The sequence below is a fragment of the Vipera berus genome (genome assembly GCF_964194415.1).
Source record: "Vipera berus genome assembly, chromosome: Z".
NCBI lineage: Eukaryota > Metazoa > Chordata > Lepidosauria > Squamata > Viperidae > Vipera > Vipera berus.
This window is the reverse complement of record NC_138205.1, coordinates 51497819-51518891: the sequence shown is the minus strand read 5'-3', so window position 1 is coordinate 51518891 and position 21073 is coordinate 51497819. Positions and strand designations below refer to the sequence as shown.

General features: G+C 40.9%; 1 protein-coding gene and 1 long non-coding RNA gene across 2 annotated transcripts in view; one reads left to right on the top strand and one right to left on the bottom strand.

Annotated features, from left to right (window-relative positions):
• WNK4 (WNK lysine deficient protein kinase 4) overlaps positions 1-4443 on the bottom strand; it is a gene marked incomplete at its 5' end in the record, with an annotated part of 45227 nt that extends 40784 nt beyond the window's left edge. Inside the window, one exon of the mRNA XM_081342916.1 lies at positions 3910-4443. Coding sequence (XP_081199042.1) covers positions 3910-4443 — 534 coding nt within the window. The remainder of the gene's footprint in view (positions 1-3909) is intronic.
• A 464-nt stretch (positions 4444-4907) lies between these two features.
• Positions 4908-7294, top strand: LOC308676872. The gene is made up of 4 exons (XR_014028373.1): positions 4908-4996; positions 5104-5363; positions 5528-5970; positions 7169-7294. It is a non-coding gene; the product is annotated as an uncharacterized lncRNA (long non-coding RNA).
• Positions 7295-21073: the final 13779 nt, after the last annotated feature.

Genomic DNA, 21073 nt, shown 5'->3' with positions numbered 1-21073 from the left:
TTTTTCTTTAGTTATCCAATTAGCAACATCAATCTTTCTTATCCTGGTTGCTGTCTAGACTTGATGGACTACAGCTGCTGCCCTTTAGTATAACTACTGCCAGCTGTAGATGATGGAAGTTGTAGTAAACTTAATTGGGATTTGCTTTTAGAGTTTACTACACAAATTAGTGGCTATATCTATTTTTAATTATCTGACTTTAGAAAACACTGTTTAGTTGAACTCCTATACTGGACTTCATAAACAGGACATCAAAATTATGTTTTTAAATTATATTTTTAAAAAATCTGTTTATATTACCTATACTGTTTATACAGTACTGAACTACAGAAGCTTTCCATGAACACTTAATCAAGGAAAATGTTGTTTTAAACTAAGGTAACAAAATTAGACAAAGTCCTTTAGAGAACTGGTTTAGTACCTGGAAAAGGACTTTGGCCTTTTCTATTTCTAAGACTTTCCACTACATTCCACTCTCAGAAAAACATTTTTACATTTTCTCCTAACTATTTTTCTAAAACCTGAAGGATTCCTTTTACTATTCTTAGAATACACAAAACAAGCTACTTCTATTCTCATATATGTCTCAATCATAAATGCACACATAAACATTTATTTCCAGATACTTATGGGAATATGTTTGCTTCCATACCCTTATGGCACATGACTTGCCAACAAGTCACATTGAACAATGAATTAATCCCTTTGGCAACAAAGGAAAGAAAGTAGCTGCCAGCCTAGCACTTTCTCTGACCCTATCATGCTATGCCCTGGAGACTAATCTTGATGAGATGAAAAAACAGGGGCAACTGGATCTTTTAATCCATGGGAGAAGGCAATTTTGTCAATATACTTTTACTTCAATTGATTCTGCAGGAGTTACTGGAAGTCATACTCAAAGAAAGGTCAGTTCGTGTCAGACATCAGTCTTAGAACCTGGGTGGATATCAGGGCTAAGTTCTAAAAAATATGACTGCATGAATCCAGACAGAAGATCATTCCCTCATTACTGAAAAATAAATCTTGAACTTGAGATTGAAGAATGAAGTCTTCAAGTTAAACTTCCAAGTACACATTTCTCCAACTAGACTAGGGGTGTCAAACTCAATTTCACTGAGGGCCGCATCAGCATTGCGGTTGCCCTCAGGGGGCTGGGTGGGTGTGGCCAGTGTGGGCACGGCCTACTGGGTGGTGTGGCTGGAATGCGTGTGGCCTACTGGGTGGGCATGGCCAGCTCTACATCGTTGGCGTCAAGGGTGCCAATGGGGGCCTGGGCAGGAGTGGGACAGATCTGAGGGTCTCTGGCAGAAGGAGATGGGACCGGGGCAAGTGCCAAGGCATGGGCCACTGGAGAAGCCTCACTGTTCCTCTCAGGCCATGCGGGGGTGGGGGGTGGGGGGGCTGGACTGTGGCGTGGAGGTCAAATCCCCAGCCCAGCCCTCAAGCACCCACAGCACTTAGCCCAACCCCACTTTCCCAAGGGTGAACCCAGCTGCACTTACTTCCTCCTCAAGGCTGCTGCAACTGTGCTTGCTCTCCTTAGCCAGGTTGCTCATGATGGGTCCAAGGGCAAAGTCAAGAGGGAGGCCCACTCCCTCTCCATGTGAGGAGACCTGGCTTTGTATCCAAAGCTTCCTTAGCAATAGGATGGGAGACCCCCCAGGATAGGCCAGGGGGAGGGGGCAAGGGGATGGTGAAAGGGCAGCAGGGCAGGACTAAGGCAGGACTTCCCTCAGACCCTCTCCTCTCCTCTCCCTCTCCTTCCTTCCTTCCTTCCTTCCTTCCGTCCGTCCATCCATCCATCCATCCATCCATCCATCCATCCATCCATCCAGTGGTGGGAAAATATTTGAGATGAGGGAGGGAGAAAAATAGGCAAGAAATGCAGCTGGGGAAGTGTCACCCTTTGTGAGGAATGAAAAAATGCACCATCGCCTGGAAATGGCCAGCACATGGCCCTCGCCTACTTCACATATCCAGCTTGGTGGGGTCTGGGGAGGGGATGCCATGAGCAGCGTCAGAGTCATTGTTACCTGTGTAATGCTGCCCAGCCCCCAGTCTGCCCTGTTTTGGCAGGCAGTGGGGTCCTCTCCTCACAAGTGTCAAGAGGCTGAGCAGGTGGCACAAATCTGCCCAGCCCCTAGCCTGCCCAAATAGGCAGGGCCATGTGCTTTCCAGGCAATGGTGCATTTCTTCATTCCTCACAAGGGTGATACCTCCCCAGCGTGCGCCCAGGGTGCAGTGCTGACACAGCAGAGTCCCTCACTGTTTCCAGACAGCCTTGTGGAGCTAAGACTGAATGTATTTCAGCATAGATGACCACCATGAAATTGTACATTGGCTCCTGGCCAGCCTGGGCCAAGGCCAAGGCAGCAGGGGCTGTTCCCTCATGTTTCCAGGATGGCTTTGCGGGCTACATGAAACCACTTTGCAGGCCAAATCCGGCCCCTGGGCCTTGTGTTTGACATGTCTGAACTAGACACATGTTGTGGGTCCTATTAATTCTGACTATGCCACTGCAAAGAGAGCTCATCATATTTTTTCTTCTTTTAGAGATAAATTACATAATGTTCTCCAGGTTGTTTGGATTACAACTTCCATCAAATCCAGCATCACCAGAATGTAGGAATTCTGAGTTGTTGTTGTTGTTTAAAACATCCTTTGAAGTAATTATGTTTAAAGGTCAACTAATTACAATTAGACTAATTAAAATATCACATATACCAACTATATCTCTATATTTTTTGCATCAGCGTTTGTAGGATAATAATTGTTCCAATAAGTTTTTCTAAACAAAAAAAAGTTATTTTATTTTATATATCTTAGTAAACCTTTAGGATTGGCAATTGTATTCTTTTTTTATTGCACTACAGGGTTCTTTTGGGAAAAATAACTTTATAAAAATGAACAACTGAACAAATAAAGGAATAATGATATATGTAAAATAGTCTTGGATTATTTTAAGACATCCACAATCCAGCAACAATGGCTGAGATAATCACAAAAATAATGCAGTAATAACTATAGTAGTACAGGAGGATGCTCCCTTTTGTTTTTCAAGGATATATAACAAAGTTCAACAATGGGTTTGAGATGTGAAGTTGGTCTTTCTTCTTTACTCAAATCTAGGCAAAGGGAGGCCCACCTATTAATTGTCTTCAAGGCAGTTCCACAGACACTCCTTCACTGCCTCTTCTTGGCTCAGTCGTAACTAGCTCTCTCTCCTATTTTTGTTTCAGAAAGTTTTTTGTTTCCCACATTGACCATCTTCCCCAATTCTCCAAACACTCCTCTAGAAGATAACTTGTCAGAGGCAGCTTTCCTAGCCTGGCCTAAAGATTCATTTTTTCACTATTTCTAAGCACAACTATATTTCCAATGCCCCTTTTCCTTGAAAACAGGAGAAATATTGAATGAAGCTGCCTCCAAACTGATAAAAAAACTAGTAACAATATAAATTGAAAAACCAGAAACACAAGACTTAGAAATGACAGGAAAATGTATGTGTTAGGTGCACATGATGTGTTTTAAAAATGCTTCAAACTTTGACCAAATCACAATCCAGTAAAATGACTGTCATTTGAATCGTTTTCAGCAATGGAGCTAAAAAAACAAGAAAAATGCAACTAAAAACCAAGAAAAAAGGATTTGGCATAACCCTCCTCCCATTTCACACTTCCTTCATCTTTCTTCACTGTCGTCCCAACCTGAAATATTCTCGACATGCCCAAACTATCATATTCCCAAACCAAACTGCTCTGTCGTAAATAAATACATTTCCAGGGGGCTCAGCCTGCCTCATTTTGCGCTTTGTCTTGCATTTATTCCAGGTCCTCAGGAGCCCTGCTCGTCAGACAACGTGGGACGCCCACTTTACCGCGCGGACCGCGGGACGCCCACTTTACCAACCTGCAGCTCGCACCAAGCCACTTCGACAGTGGTCTCCGTGTCTAGCCCTTTGTAAACAGTCTTGAAGGAGCCGCGGCCAATCTCGATGTCAAATTTGAGAAAGCGACCGTCCGGAGACGTGGCCACGGCCCGGGTCTCAGCCTCTTCGTTCTCTTCTTGTTCCCAGTGTTCGCGATCTTGGCGGCTCTCCGTGGGAGAGAGCAGAGGGCGTGACGGGACGGCCTCCGGAGGACTCTCGCTGCCCGCGGATCCCGTGGCTGAAGCAACGTGGAGACTTCGAGACCCAGAACTCTCTGAAGCTACAGCGGGCGTCCCCATCACCTCCAAATCCACGGGGTCAGGAGTTGCGGCAACAGGGCAGGCAGCGTCTTTGTTATCGTAGCTCCTTAATCCAAGCTCGGACGAACTCCGACGACTGATCTTGTAGACTGATGCGCGGCGACCAGAGACTTCGAGGGTCCGAGCACCCTCCGCTTGACCAGCATCTTCACACATGCCGCAGCTAGTCGGGTCCATCCTATCGGGCTGAGGCATGAGCGCTCCAGCAACGGGGCCCTAGTGCGATGCCCGCAACATTAGCATCAGACGGCCGGACAAGAGAAGACGCTGTATCAGAGTGCTATTGCTTGCTTACTAAGCCGGCGGCCAGGCAGCCGCTACGTGCGCTCGGCGGCAGCACCGCCCACTCCAGCAGGCCTGGTCGGGCGGCTGCGCGGCTTTCTCCTCCCCTCTTTTAACTAACCTGTTCTGCTCGACTCCTACCTCTTTTGCCCCCCAAGGAAGCCACAGTGCATTGCACCGACACGACACGCCCACCCCAGAGGGCTGGAAACGCGACCCTTCCAAGAGCCTTCTTTACGCTCAGTAACTCGTGTGTTCGAAGGTAGCACGAGCGCAGCAACGGGATATCGTCCTGCTCCTGCTGTTTTTCAGTGGGTAGGAGAAATGCAAAATGTGTTACTTTTGCTTTGGGTAAAACGCCTTTCAATGAAAAAGGCTCTTAAAATCCCAAATGCGTCAGTGGAGGCCAATTGTATTGTTATCGTCATTGCCTTCATATTTTTCTAGTTTTATGGCAGTTGACAAGGTAAAAGTTTGTGGGCAGAGCAGACTTCTGTATTCTCTATCATTCCTTGACTTTTTGATGAGACGACATAAACTTGAATGACTCAAAATGTTTCCTTTTTAAAACAGGATCGGAGTTTATCAATCTGTTTTCAGTGCCACTGATTATCAATCATAAAAATATATGCGAATGCACCTGCAACCTCTGCTGTCACAGAGAATGATGGGAGGGAGCTTCCCAACCTAAAGCTTCCTTTTAGGAATGACTACCAACAAGCTTCACCCTTTTACAGTTTAGTGATAATGCAGCTATTTTTCATCCATGAATGTGTCAGACACAATTCCTCAACAAATGAAAGCTGCAACTGAATTGTAACAGTTTGCTCAAGGTTGTACCATTTATTTATTTGATGAAATTTTGGCATAATGTCTTCAGGTAGGAATCTTATACTAGAACTAGGATAGTAGACTTCTTAACTCAGAATTGAAACTTGAGGGGCCCCTGACTGTTAATGTGTTTATTGTATGTAACTGTGGCTTACTTTTCCTGCAGCAAAAGCCATCCCAGAAGCTTTATCCTGACATACACGAATGGGGATGCAGGATGCAAGATGCGAAAAGTGTATAAAGAGTGATTGTATTTCTTCCTGGCCTACAATGTCATGGAAATGCCCTGTTGACGTAGTTCCCACTGAAACTCTTAATGATGAAAAGTCTATTCTGGCAATATATCCCACATTACACTTAGGTGAATTAATTCCATAAATTGTCTATGTGGCATCAGCAGGGCTTTTTTTCTCATAGAACGCTCAGAACAGAGTTCCGGCACCTTTTTTGGATGGAACCTTGTAGGGTAGGCAAGGCAGGTTGTATGACGTGTGAGTTCCGGCACCTTTTTCTTTTACAAAAAAAGCACAGGTCATCAGAGAGAACTGAATGCAGAAGACCAAAGAACCCATTGCAACCCATAAGCTCTCCCTTCTCCCTGAGATTGCTGTAACTATCATATATTTTTTCAAAGAAATGCTTTGTCTTGTTAATCCTTCCAAGCATTTGAAAATGTGGCATTTTTAGTGGTGTGATGCTCAATGGATACTGTTCAGTAAATGTTTTCAGATGAGAACATTATCTTTTATAATTAATATTTGCTTAGTTACATATAACTCTTTTAGTGATTCTTATTTTTACATCCAGGTTATTTTTGTAGTATACTGGCTGCAACTCACCCTCATTATTTTTTGTAGGAGGATCACCTTGTCCTTTCAGGTGTATTTTCCTCCTCCACCCTAGCCTTATCTGCTTATCTGCGAAATGCTTCTTTCTCTTTGGGGCACAGTGTTTTTTTGACATTTACTTCCTTGTTTTACTTAAGACTGAAAACTGAATATTTTGTAAAAAAAAAAAGAACAGATGATTAGCAAGTTAAAAAAACGCTTTCAGACTAGCAGAGAGATAAGGAGATATCAAACCACCCTGCTATTAGTAGTATCAAGAACTATACCATTGTCGCAAATGAGAGTTGTCATCAGCCTGGACTGGGACCATATTCTCTTCCCCCCTACCCTGTGGCTTTTCAAGGGCCTGAACCCATGATTTACTTTAAAAGCAAGCACAGTCATTCAGAGAATCCTCAACCGTGTGAAGGGTCAGTTTAATGTAGCCATATTCTCAGCCCTCATTTTGCGCTTAACTATGTGACTATACATGACCTTGATTAAATTATGAGCATAAGAAGACATGATCATGTAACAGCCTACTTTGTTCTGGGAACAGGCCAAGCTTTATGAGGGCAGAGGGATGCTTTGGAGATTTGGCAGGAGAGAAGAACACAAAAAAGGGAAATAGGTTAATGAGTGAGAAAACAGATATAAGTATGACTGGATAGCATTGGAAAAAAATTGAGAAAGAACAGGTTTTTTCATAAGACTAAAAACATTCATTGAAACAGCAGATCTGGACATTGTTTATAAAGCAAAATAAGAACAAAAATGCTAAAAGCTAGCCATTAGAGGAATCTTTTTCTGCCTGGATGGTAAACTCTTTGTCTTTTTAATTAAAAAAAATTCTTACTGTCACCACTACTAATTGTTCATGGAATTAACTAATATAAATACAGGATTGTTGGACTGGTAATGCAAATTAATTATACTGCTGTTTTTCATGTGATTTTGATGGGTTATCTTTTATTTTTTAGATTTCAAAGGTGAAGAAATGAAAAACAAACAAGTCTATCTTAATGATATTCTTAGAGAATGTGGTCATCTTTGCTTATGGATTACCTTCTTTTCAATAATAAAATGAAAACTTTTCTGCTCTGTTATCTGCTTGCCAACTCTTGTTATGCTTTCCTTAGTTGCAGAATATGGAGATATTGGCTTGTTATATTAATCAGGATTCACATGTTCCACTAAACCACAGGTCTGCAACCCGCGGCTCTGGAGCCGCATGCAGCTCTTTCAGCCGTCTCCTGCGGCTCCCAGTCCTCTGCCATGTGCAGTCCCCCCCCAAAAAGTGGGACTAAAAAAGTTCAACCAATCAATTCAAATATGTGGGGTAGGTGCATATCTCGCCTTGGCTCCACTCTTCCGTCAAACCCTGTTCTGCGCATGCGCGCATGTACACGCATGTGCACACATTTTTTGCGGCTCCCAGTTTTTTCTTTTGTGAGGGAACCGGTACCGAGTGGCTCTTTCACTGTTTCAGGTTGCTGACCCCTACACTAAACCATAATGTGGTTGGTTTTCATTGGACAGTGTGTGAATGTAACCATTGTGGCTTGTAAACCAAAATTTATATGTTAGCATAATATGTAAAGCCAGCTATTGTGGCTTATTAAAATCCTGTTTAAAATTATGTTTTGCTAGATCAAAATAATTCCAGTTAGGATAACGAGTTGTTTTCAGAATCAGACTTCACAGAAAGTATGAAAAAAATAAAGAGGAGTAAAAAATGTCTGAAGGAAAGCAATGACCAGCTTACCAATATCTGGTAGAAGAACAAGAACTCAGAATGCAGCTTGATATTAATATTTGAAACTTACGAGACAAACCCTTTGCCACACTTTGAGAAATGCCCATCATTTCATTTAGATATTTTCTTCAAGGTCTTAAGAAACTGTATATTCATCTTTCTCTGGTTTTATCTACAAATGTAAAGCTACTTAGGCCGAGAAGCTTGCCTAGGTCACCAAATAATATTTATGACTGAGCAGGAATTTATTTTGCCTCTCCCCAGTCTTAGTAACATTTTGGTGCAGTGGTTAAACCCCAGACCAGAAATTGGGAGACTACGAGTTCTAGTCTCACCTTGGGCACAGAGCCAGCTGAGTGACCTTGAGCCAATCCCTCCCTCAGCCCTAGGAAGGAAGCAATGGCAAGCCGCTTCTGAAAAACCTGCAACCAAGACAACTGCAGGGATTTGTCCAGGTAGTCACCAGGAGTCAAAAGCTGACTTGAAGGCACACATGCACATGCTTGCATGCATGCGTGCTACACACACACACACACACACACACAGAATTCTAGCATTACGATACATGAATTCTAACGACATAGCTATCATCAGCTGGGGTTTATTGTTTTTAACCCAACTTAATACCCAATATTATCCCTTTGGATTTATGTTATCTAAGTAGTCTTGATTCATAAAGTTGAAATATAACAAAACTATGGAGGCCCTTTCCCATGCTTTCCCCATTTCTCCCAAAGGCAGTTTGTGCTAGAGATGCTGGGAAATGGTTGCTCCTTGTCCCTGGATGAAGTCCTTCTTTTCTTGCAGGAGAAAGCAGGAGCAATTATTCTTAACCTCCTCCTGTCCGGAGAATGTTCTCCTTTTTCTGGCTAGAGGGAGAAAGTGAGCGTAGAACAAGTATGTACACATGTATGTACATGTGTACACATGAATAAAATGATGAAGTTTATCTTCCATTCCTTAAAGGGATGAGTAAATGACCCAAACTACCTGAATTGATGCAGCAGAGTGACAGTGAAAGTAAGGGAATGGTTTTATTTTCATGGAATTATTTAGTCATTCTTAGAGCAAATTTCACTTAATTCTGGACTTACCAAACCATGATTTCCAAATCCATTTTTATTGATGTTTTCATGTCCTGGTTTGCAGTTAATACTTAGCAGCAGCACCCAGTCATTGGGCTTCCTTATACTGAGGCAAACAAACCAAATTATATCAACCTCTGTTATCCAATGTTATTTTAACTTACTTGAATCAAACTCTATGGGAAGGAATGACGCACATATATAACTCAAATGTACACAAAGGTGGCCGGTTCACTTGCAATTGGTGGCTTAAGAGCATCGAATGGGCTTTGGGGGCAGGTGCTGTTTATTTCCCAAAGCATCCAGTTCCAGGTGTTGGCCAGCTTCACTTGTGATCTAAGGTTATTACTGGCTCCCAGTAAGCAGACAAGTAGTCTGAGCTAATCCCTAAGAATGTCTGATCTGGAGAGTGAGTCTTTTGGCATGAGGGACGACAACAAGAGACTTTATCATGAAAACTATTAGTTTGTTTAATTCACCAAACTGTATTTACCCAAAACAGCAACTGTGGCTGGGATTAATTTTCAGTCCCCTAAGGTTAAATTGTTTCCCTTCCAGGATAAGAGGAAGGAAGAATTAGGGAGGCATGGAATTGAATGGCCTGCTCTGTTCTAATTCACCAAATATTCCATGCCAAGGGAAGAGACATAGTTCATGGTACTTTGGTATTGTACCCTGAAACATACAGAAAAACAGCTGATGACTTTAAAAAAAAGCACATGCCAGCACCCAAAGTTTCAGGAAAGTTACAACTGTGGAAGCCTGTTTCCTAATCTTATGAGGCCCACTCTTGTTTAGCATTAAAAAAAAATATTCTGCAAATGCTCAGGGGAACTAATCTTTATGATCAAGTTTTGTATTGAAAGCAAGCTTTGACTGATTAAATCCAGAATAAATCTCAGTGACTTTTAAGAGGATGACATCAAGTTATCTGATAATAAATCAAAAACTTGTTTGCTTTTATTTCCTCTCAGTTCTAACTTCAGCCATAGAATATTTTATGTGAAGTAATAACAGAACAAGTGGGACCTTTCTTGAATCAGGCAGCATTAAAAATGGCTGCTTTTACACTCTAAAACAAATCTGGTGTAATCCAAAATTTTTGTGTTAGTGTTGGACTTTCCAAAACATCCTGAACTTTCTTCAGTAGATGGCCTAAAACAAATACACCTTTATCTGCTATAACAGAAATGAATTTAATTACTGGTAATTCTATTACATTATGATGCTTACTGTTACAGTATAATGGACAATGAAATGGAATGAATTGCCTAACACTATACTTGTTCATTCCCTTTCACTTTCTCTAACTGAAAATTTGTAAAAATCTTTTTGATCAAGAGAAGAAAACACTAAGCCACGCAAAGATTGGCCTGGGGAAAGCAAGCCATAGAGTGTAAATTCATATGGTGGACTAAAATTCTTACCTCATATTATACAACCCCCTATCTCTTCTTTTTCGGGGTGGGAGGAGTTGCAGCCTATTACATGTAGCTTCTTTATTCTAAATTCTTTAGTAAATTTCCCACAAATTGCAAAGTTGGAAATGTTGCAAAGTTCCAACCTGAAATTAGCATTTAGGTCTTATCAATGTATTAAGGCAACACTTAGTTTTATTACGTTTTGGGAAGTATCTCTTAATTCAATCAATTCCCCAGATGACTTTGAAAAAAGTGTTAAAGATTGTTGAGTCAAAATAGTTACTATTTTTTCACACTTCAAAAAACCCCCCAAATATATGCTATACATTGCTCACTTTCACCTACTGCCCGTAATATCAGCTGCAGATCAGTTCATCATCGTTTCCTCCATTTTGATTCAGCTTCCTACCCTTGGTGACATGATTCTCATCAAATATTACAGTTATTTTAATAACTGATGTCTAGATTAGTTTATGTGCAATTGACAATTGGATATTCAAATTCACAATTCCTTGTGCCCACTAAAAGCTTTTTGCCTGATTTTAAAGCTCTGTCCTACACTAACTTTGCTTCCACATTTCTAGTCTAGATTAATGTTTCTCAACTTTGGCAACTTTAAGATGTATGGACTTTAGTTCCCAGGATCCCCCAGCCAGTGCATTTGGGAACACTGGGAGCTGAAGTTCACACATCTTAAAAATTCTCAAAGTTGAGAAACACTGGTCTGGATGAAAGCCAACAGCCATTCTCCACACCATTTGTGAATAAACTGTGTATAAAGAAGCAGAGCCTATTGTTATGTATGCAGGCACCTGCATAGCAACAGCCACCAGGGGGCATTGGCCTGAACGGTTTCGGCGGGAAACCTAGGGCCAACCCCATTGGCTGTCCGCTTATCTGGCCAGGTATTTAAGGAGGCCAGGTAACCCTCATCCCTCAGTACGCTACCCCCTTCCAATAAAGAGCTGAACACGTACTCCGGCTGGCGTCTCTTCCTTGCGTCGGACCCACTACACAATACCTATGGTCCTCTAAAGTATTGTTTCAGCACCTCCACGTACCCCTGACCACAATCATAGTTCTCCTCCATCTCTGCATAACTCTTTGCACTTACAGCTCCAAAGTTTGACCTTTCCTAGCATATTTCACAGGCAAAAGTTATTCCCACCCTCCCCTTCTACAACTTGTCAATGAGACCAGAATTCAAGCATGATTTGTTGCTTCTTCCTTTTCTGGTGCAATTATAGTTTTCCAACAAAGCTAGTTATCTGAATATCTTAAAGAGTAAATCTGCAACTCAAACAGTCAAGGGTCCTGTGAAGGAAGAACTTTGTACCCTAACCTGTGTCCCCTGCCAGTCAGGTTGGCCAACTTTTAAGTGGATAATGGAAAATCAGCAGTTCCCTTGTAACACGTGGACATTTATTTAACTCCCTTGTAAAAGTCAAGCTGTTTTAATGCATTTTAGGTGTCTCTGAATCGCTTACAGAAGAAATGTTTAACCTGAACAAAGAACTTTTTATGAGATGCTTACTTATTGATTCTGAATCTTTTCCTCAACCAAATAATACTTCCTTTAAAAAAATTCATTGCTCTCTTTGAAGCTTTGTGATAGGAACAAATCAGATATCCTATCTTTAAAAAGCACGAGTATAAGATTTTATATTTAAGAGAAAAATGAACGTGTAAGGTAGAAGAGCATATCTTTCCAAGACCAAACCTGCCAGGCTGAAAATAATACTACAAGTTAAAATTTTAGAGGTTAAGGAACAATTTGGCTCATTTTTCTCAAGATGTCCTGCATGAGAGGTAACCTGACAAGCAGTTTTCTATCATAAGAATGTTTGTATGTATTTGATCACAGTTATGACAGATAAAAGGGATTTTTTCATTGAAATACAGGGATAATAATGACGTTCAAAACTATGGAATGGTCTTGACTGAATAGAGCATAGATTGATGAGATATTATCAATTGATTTAAGAGGATAACTTCTATTCTTTTCTCTGTGGCGAGTCTTAGTCATTAGGTAATAGTTTATTTAGTTATATTTATATACCGCCCTATTCCCTGAGGACTCAGGGCGGTTTACAGGGAATTAAAAATCCAAAATACAAAAATTAAGAACCAAATTAAAAAATATTAAATTAACCCTGTAGTCAATTAAAAAGAACCCCAAATTAAAAATTCCTCCTCAGTCTGGGCCCGAGAGCTCGAAGAGCCAGGTCTTCAGGCCCCAGCGGAATGATCGAAGGTCGGGGGCAGTTCTCAGCTCCACCGGCAGCTGGTTCCAGAGGGCAGGCGCTCCCACCGAGAAGGCCCTATCCCTGGGTGTCACCCGCCGGCAGTCTCTTACCGGCGGGACCCTGAGCAGACCCTCCCTGTGGGAGCGCACTGGGCGAAGGGCATTTGATGCCGGCAGCAGGTGTTCCCTCAGATATCCCGGACCCAGGCCATGTAGGGCTTTATAGGTGATAACCAGCACCTTGAATTTCACCCGGAGGGCAACCGGAAGCCAATGCAGCTCGCGGAGTAGAGGTTGTCTGAAAGGTGCTTTTTTCTCTCCAAAAGGCAACTGGACTGTTTTTTTCTTTGAGAAAGAAGAAAATATTTTGCTTCTCATCCATCTCATTCTCGTTCATCTCTGATAGTTCAGTTGCCTTTTGAAGAAAAAAAGCACCTTTGAAATATCTATTCTTTTGGGGCTCAGGTTTGCCTAAACTGCATATCCTTTAGAAGTTCTATGAGTTTCAGATTGATGAGACTGAGCTGCAGCTTTTCAAGACTAATAAAAATTAACACTGTACAAAAATTGTCTCAAGTTATGCCATCTATGATCAGGAAGAAATTCAATGGGGCAAGTTTTTACTATTACATTTTTCAATGTTAAGTAGCTTAAATCACATGAGCGAAAAAAGATTTGTGATATCTTATTCACATTTGTTTCAGCTTGGATGCCATGATTAATGCACCTACAATAAATTTAAATAACAACTACTGATCTTGGCAGTCAATCTAGCACAAATAATAATAAAAATGTGCCCCTGTTGGTTACGTTAGACATTGTGTACTGGGTTCTTTGCAGCAAGCAGCAGACAAGGCGAAAGAGTTCAGGCAGGAACATGCTTTATTGAATGCAGGAACTGAACTGTTAACCAGCGCTTCTTTGGGACTGTCAGGGCTCAGTGGAAGTGCCATAATCGGCGTGAGGCTCTAGCTGGAGCTCGGCGCTGATCCTGGCGCTTCTGAGCCCAGAAGAAGCACCGATCAGCTGGAATGTTGCAGCATCTCCAGGGTCTTGTGATTTACATTTGATGCTTGACAATTGATTCATATTTATGACGGTCACAGTGTCCCAGGGTCATGGGAAGTGACCAAAACCTGCTGCAACCACCCAGCAGAGGGGGGGGGGAAATAAAAACCAAACACCCCCCACCCCACCCCCACTGCCAATCCTCAACAGAAATGCACACAACAATGAAAACCTCGGACAGGAGGAAGAGCGCTATATGTAGTCTGCCTTCTGCAGTTAAGGCACAATACAAAGATGAAGAATATAAAAATAAAGTGTTGCTTTTAATGATGCCTCATTTTTCATCAGTAACAGTTCTGTGACTTGTTCATTATATATCTCACTTGAGTAATTTTTGTACTTCATTTCTCTCTTAATTACGTATAATCCCACACTCCCTAAAAGACACAAATATAAGATGATAAATCAACATAAAGCTTAATGTGCTTGATGAAATAGATTCTAGGCTACAAAAGCAGAAATGCTTTTGGTTTTGAAGTGCTGCAGTATGTTGTTTTTAGATAGGTGAAGTTTAAATTTATCTATCAATCACAGAATCTTGTTCAACTTATTTGTCCTTTATTTTCCCATAGATTATTTTAGGAAAGAAAAGAGTGTGCACAAGATGTGTAGAAATATGTTTTGTAAAAGGGTTTGAATGGAGATATATTCTTCTCAGATTATTACAATGGCACATAATACTCTGCATAATTCTGAATAATTGTGAGTAGGATTGCTTTTCCATTGAAACTAATAATCACAGAAACTAGGCTTTATATATAAATATAATAGAATGAAATGAAACATTATTTCTTCAAGATTTCAAAAGGGTATGCCTTTAAAACTGTCTTTCTTGAATTAAAATACATTTTTGCAGAAATAAACATGTTTAAATGATTTTAAAGTGATTTTAAAGCAAATTCTTAACTAACCATACTTAGAAACTGGTTGAATGAATATTCAGTGAATATTTTGAATATTTTTGAATTATGCTGAACATTCACATGTAAGTAATTCTGCTGTAAAATTATAAAAAATAGCAGTTAAAATTGTATTATGATTCAAGCTGCATTCTAGTGAGCCTCAACATTACTTCAACATTATTCAGTAGAAATAATAGCAATTACAACAAACTTCCTTGAAAAGTTTCTTGCTTACCACACCTAAAATCAATAGAAAAATGTTGGGTATCTTCTTGGATATCCCTCTAATTCCCAGGATTGTGACCATAAAATATGTCTTGAAATCCTTTGCACAGAATTCTACTTGATAAGCTGCTGGAGATCAGTAATTAGATATTTTTTCTCTATATCTTTTAGTAAAGAGTAGTTGCAGATTCAGACTCAGACTGGTGCTACATTTGGAACAAGTAGACCTATATATGGGGAGGGGGGGAGGGTATATTTTTCTTGGGTTTGAAGGTCCTCAATCTTCTGCATGGATTGCAGCCCTATATAACATAAGAAAAAGCTGGGAGATAAACTGTGGACTCTGCATGAGGACAACACAGAAATGGAATTAGGGGATCAGCCATATTGGACTTTATTCTCACTAACAGAGATGAAATGATAGAAGGTGTTGAAGCCACAGGAATCTTGTGGGGGGGGGGAAGTGACCATGCAATATTGGAATTCAACATTATTCAAGCACAAGCAATAGAACACAGTCAACCTAGAGTCTTGGACTTTAAGAGAGCTAATTTCAACAAACTTAGAGCTTGGGGAGGATTCAATGGATGAGAATCCTCAAGGGGAAAACAACTTAAGAAGCTTGGGAAATTTTGAAAAGTGAGGTTATAAAAACCCAGTCTAGCACAATACCAACGAAGAAAAATAACAGCTCTCAAAAGAAACCAGCATGGCTGCATAAAGAATTCTGTGAAAAATTGAAAGACAAAAAGGACAAGTATAAAAAGTGGAAAGAGGGGCACATAACTAAGGCAGAATATCAGCAAATAGCTCGAGCTTGCAAAGATGGAGTGAGGAAAGCTAAGGCTCAAAATGAACAAAGGCAGCAAAAATCAAAAATAACAAAAAAAAATCTTTCAACATGTAAAAAACAAGAAAAAAGTGAATGAAATGATTGGTCCACTAGTAGGAGAAAGTGGCAAGAAGGTGACAAACAACAGGGAGAAAGCAGAACTACTCAACTCATTTTTTGCATCCATATTTACACAAAAGGAAAAAACAGTCCAACCTATCAAAAACACTACCGTAAAAAACAGATTAGAAACACAAGTTAAGATAGGCAAGAAAATGGTAAGTGAGCACCTGTCCACCCTAGATGAGTTCAAATCACCAGGACCAGATGGATTACACCCCAAGGTTCTGAAGGAACTGGCAGATGTGATCTCAGAACCACTGAACTATATCTTTCCAAGATCCTGGAGCACTGGGGAACTACCAGAGGACTAGAAAAGAGCTGATGTAGTTCCTATCTTCAAAAAAGAAAAAAAAATGGATCCAGGAAACTACAGACCTATCAGCCTGACCTCAATACCTGGGGTGATCTTGGAAAAGATAAGCAATAAATCAGCGAACATCTAGAGACAAAGTCATTACCGAAAGCCAACATGGGTTTGTCAAAAATACAAATAAATCTTATTGCATTCTTTGACCAGGTGACAAAAATTAGTGGTCCAGAGGAATGCTGTGGATATAATTTACTTGGACTTCAGTAAGGCATTTGATAAAATAGACCACAACCTACTACTTGATAAAATAAAAAAATGTGGGTTAGACATCATCACCACCAGATGGATTTGTAGCTGGCTGACCAGCCGTACTCAGCATATGGTCCTCAATGGAACTGCATCTACATGGAGGGAAGTGTGTTGTGGGGTGCTCCAGGGCTCTGTTCTAGACCCAGTGCTCTTCCAACATCTTCATCAATGATTTGGACCAGGGGATAGATGGGGAACTCATCAAATTTGCAGATGACACCAAGCTGGCAGGAATAGCCAATACTCCACAAGATAGGCTTAAGATACAGGAGGATCTGGACAGACTTGAACACTGGGCGCTGTCTAACAAAATGAAATTCAATGGTGAAAAAGCAAGGCTTTGTATTTAGGCAAGAAAACCAAATGTACAGGTATAGTATAGGTCAGTGATGGCAAGCCTTTTAGAGACTGAGTGCCCAAACCGCAACCCAAAACCCACTTATTTATTGCCAGGGCCGCATCAGCATTGTGGTGCCCTCTGGGAGGGCAGGAGTGTGGCCCACTGGGTGGGCCCGGCCAGGGTGATCACAGCAGACTGGGTGGGTGTGGCTGGATAGGCGTGGCCATCTCGATGCTCTAACACCTCTAGTCGAGCTTGTTAGCCGGCCATTTTGCCTACTTTGTGCTGGGTGGGGTTGCTGCTCTGGGCAGTGGCAGCGGCGCCCTAAGGGACCTGTGCAAGCTGCTAGTGGCAGCGGTGCACGTGCCTACAGAGTGGGCTCTGAGTGCCGCCTCTGGCACGCGTGCCATAGGTTCACCACCACTGGTATAGGTGGTACCTTGCTCAATAGTAACAACTGTGAGAGGAATCTTGGAGTCCTAGTGGACAATTGCTTAAATATGAGCCAGCAGTGTGCTGCTGCTGCCAAAAAAGCCAACACAGTGCTAGGCTGCATTAACAGAGGGATAGAATCACGATCCTGTGAAGTGTTACTACCACTTTACAATGCCTTGGTAAGGCCACACTTGGAATATTGCATCCAGTTTTGGTCACCACGATGTAAAAAAGATGTTGAGATTCTAGAAACAGTGCAGAGAAGAGCAACAAAGATGATCAGTGGCTAAAACATATAAGGAACGGCTGCTGGAATTGGGTATGTCTAGTCTAATGAAGAAAAGGACGAGGGGTGACATGATAGCAGTGTCCCAATATCTGAGGGGCTGCCACAAAGAAGGAGTCAAACTATTCTCTAAAGCACCTGAAGGCAGAACAAGAAGCAAGAGATGGAAACTAACCAAAGAGAGAAGCAACCTAGAACTAAGGATATATTTTCTGATAGTTAGAACAATTAATCAGTGGAACAACCTGCCTCCAGAAGCTGTGAATGCTCCAACACTGGAAGTTTTTAAGAAGAGACTGGACAGCCATTTGTCTGAAATGGTATAGGGTTTCCTGCCTGAACAGTGGGTTGGTCTAGATGACCTCCAAGGTCCCTTCCAACATCTCATCATTGTCATTGTCATCATCATCATCATCATCATTATTACTATTATTATTATTGTTATTATTGTTATTATTATTATTATTATTATTATTATTATTATTATTATTATTATTATTATTATTATTAATCATCGCACAGTCAGCCAGATGTTCAGACTGGATTTGGCATTTTTGTCTACCTAGCGAGTCCTTACCAAGGACCTGGAATAGGCAGATGTGGATATTTGATGGTATTATAGATATTGTCACAGGTTGGAAGCAGTTCCTAGTAAGGCCATCTTTTGCAATTGACTAATGGCGAATTTGTCAATGCCAGTGGTGTTCAAGTTGTGCTCCAGTTGTTTTGGGATTGCACCCAAGGCGCCTATTACTATTGGTACTACCCTTGCTTGCCTTTGCCACAGTCTTTCTATTTCTATATGTAGGTCTTTGTATTTTGTTATCTTCTCCAGTTCTTTCTCGTCTATTCTGCTTTCTCCAGGCATTGCCACATCCACTATCCAGACTTTTTTGTCTTTCTTATCAACAATTGTTAAGTCCGGGGTGTTATGGTGCAGGTGCTTGTCTGTTTGAATTCTGAAGTTCCAGAGCAGTTTAACTTTATCATTTTCTATGACTTTCTCTATTTTATGATCCCACCAGTTCTTGCTTACAGGGAAATTATATTTCTTGCAGATCTTCCAATGCACCATTGTTGCTACTTTGTCATGTCGTTGCTTGTAGTCAGTCTGTGTGATCTTCTTGTAGCAGCTTACCAGGTGGTCCACTGCTTCTTCAGCTTCTTTGCATAGGCAGCACTTAACTGTCTGTTGCTGTCTTCTCAATTTTGACTTTGTATGCATTTGTCCTTAAGGCTTGTTCTTGTGTGGCCAGAATTAGTCCCTCAGTCTCTTTCTTCAACTTTCCTGCTCTTAGCCATTGCCAGGTCTTGTTATTATCTGCTTTCCCAGCTATTTTTTTAATGTACTGGCCATGTAGTGCTTTGTCTTCCCATGCCTCCATTCTGTTCTTCATTTGGTCTTTCTTGTAGGCCAGTTTGGTCTCTCCAGTAGTAAGTAAGCCTTCCTGATATACTAATTTCAGTCCTTCAGATATTCTTCCAAAGCCATTTTTTCTTCTTCAACCATCTGATGTACTTGCAGCATTCCACGTCCACCTACAGTATTTGCCTTGGTAGATAGAGTCTGTCAATGTCACTGCGTGGATAAAGGGCATGATTCATTGTCATTATTTTTCTGGTCTTCCTATCCATTGCTTTTAGTTCTGCTTGAGTCCAGTCCACTATTCCAGCTGTGTATCTAATGACTGGAATTGCCCAGGTGTTGATTGCCTTCACGGTATTTCCTCCATTGAGTTTGGACTTTAAGATCTTCTTCACTCTCTTGATGTATTCACCTCTAATCTTTTTCTTGACTTCAGTGTGCTTGATGTTGCCAGCTTGAAGGATACCCAAGTATTTGTAGTAATCTTCCTCATCCAGACTCTTAATGTTATTTTCATGGGGCATCTTGATTCCTTCAGTTTTCATTATTTTTCCTTGTTTGAGTGGCACATTTGTCCAAGCCAAACTCCATTGCAATATCTTGGCTACATATACGGACAGTGTTCAGCAGCAATTCTATTTCAGATGATGTTTTTCCATACAGTTTCAGATCATCCATGTAAAGGAGGTGGGATGGATTGACTACAAAAAGACATTTGACTCTGCCACATGACTGGATAATCAAGTGCCTAGAAATAACAGGAGTCAGTAGAAACATCAGAAAATTTGTGCAAAGATCAATGACACAGTTGCAGGTCAATGGTGAAAGACTGGGAGAGGTTGATATCAAGAGAGGAATATTTCAAGGAGATTCATTATCACCACTACTATTTGTTACTGCACTGTTTCCTCTGTCAACAATACTGAATAACTCAGGACATAGCTATCAAACATCAAAAACATCTGCCAGACTATCCCACCTCCTTTACATGCCTTTTTGTAGTCAATCCATGCCACATTCAGGTTGGTCTTCCTTTTCTTGCAGTTTTTCAAGATCATTTTGTCTATTAGGAGTTGATCTTTTGTTCCTCTGCTATTGGGGCTATTGTTCCTCTGCTCAGGTGGAAAGAGATTGTTTTCAACTAGATGCTGTTGTACTGCATTAGCTACCACACCAGTTAGCAATTTGAAAGTTGTTGGTAAGCAGGTAATTGGCTTGTAGTTGCCTGGTGTTGCCCCTTTTGCTGGATTTTTCATTATTAGGTAGGTTTTCCCAGTTGTTAACCACTTTTCAGTTTCTCCTCCTTGTAGTATATTGTTGAACTGCTTGGCAATGAGTGGGTAACAGTTAGATGTTTCAGCCAAAACCCATGCAGTCACCTGGTGCTGACCAATTTTTGATCTTCCTTGCTCTTTTTTCTACCATTTTTGTTGTTATTACTAGTTCTTTCATTTCAACTTCTGTTTTATTTGCATCCACCTCTTTTAACCAATCTGCATCTTGGTTGTGTTTCTTTGGGTTATCCCATATCTGCTTCCAGAACTGCACTGTTTTTTCCTGTCAGGTACTGACTGATTCATTGCAGTTTCTCCATTGATGGATTGGTAGAAATGTTTGTGATTGGATTGAAATTGGAGGTTCTGCCTATAATTTGCAATTCGAGCTTCGTATCTACTGATTTTCCTGGCTATAGCTGTTATTTGCTGCTTTATTATTTCCAGTCCTTCCTTGATCTTCCTTGTTTCTAAGTAGTATTTCTTGATTAGGTATTCTCTGGTCTTCTTGTTCTTCAGCTTCTTTTCTTTCATCTGTTCTAGTTTGCTTGCATGTGATCTTAACTTGCTGATCTTATTTTCTAGTCTAACCTTCTATTTTTGTGGCGCACTGTTTACTTGATGATGATGATGATTAGTAGTAGTAGTAGTAGTAGTAGTAGTATTAGTATTATTGTATAGGATCTCCTCCCATGGGCAGAGGATTGGACTAGAAGACCTCCAAGGTCCCTTCCAGCCCTATTATTCTATGTTCTTTATTCTATTCAATAGGTTGCTAGTCCAGGTCCCCCTTTAGACCTGAAAATATGTGGTTAAGTAGACAATAAAAACTTAGTTGGAAAAAAAGATACTCCTTAAATCCGGCTTGTTCTACCTGTAGTCTGTGGACATCATAAAATTTTAACATT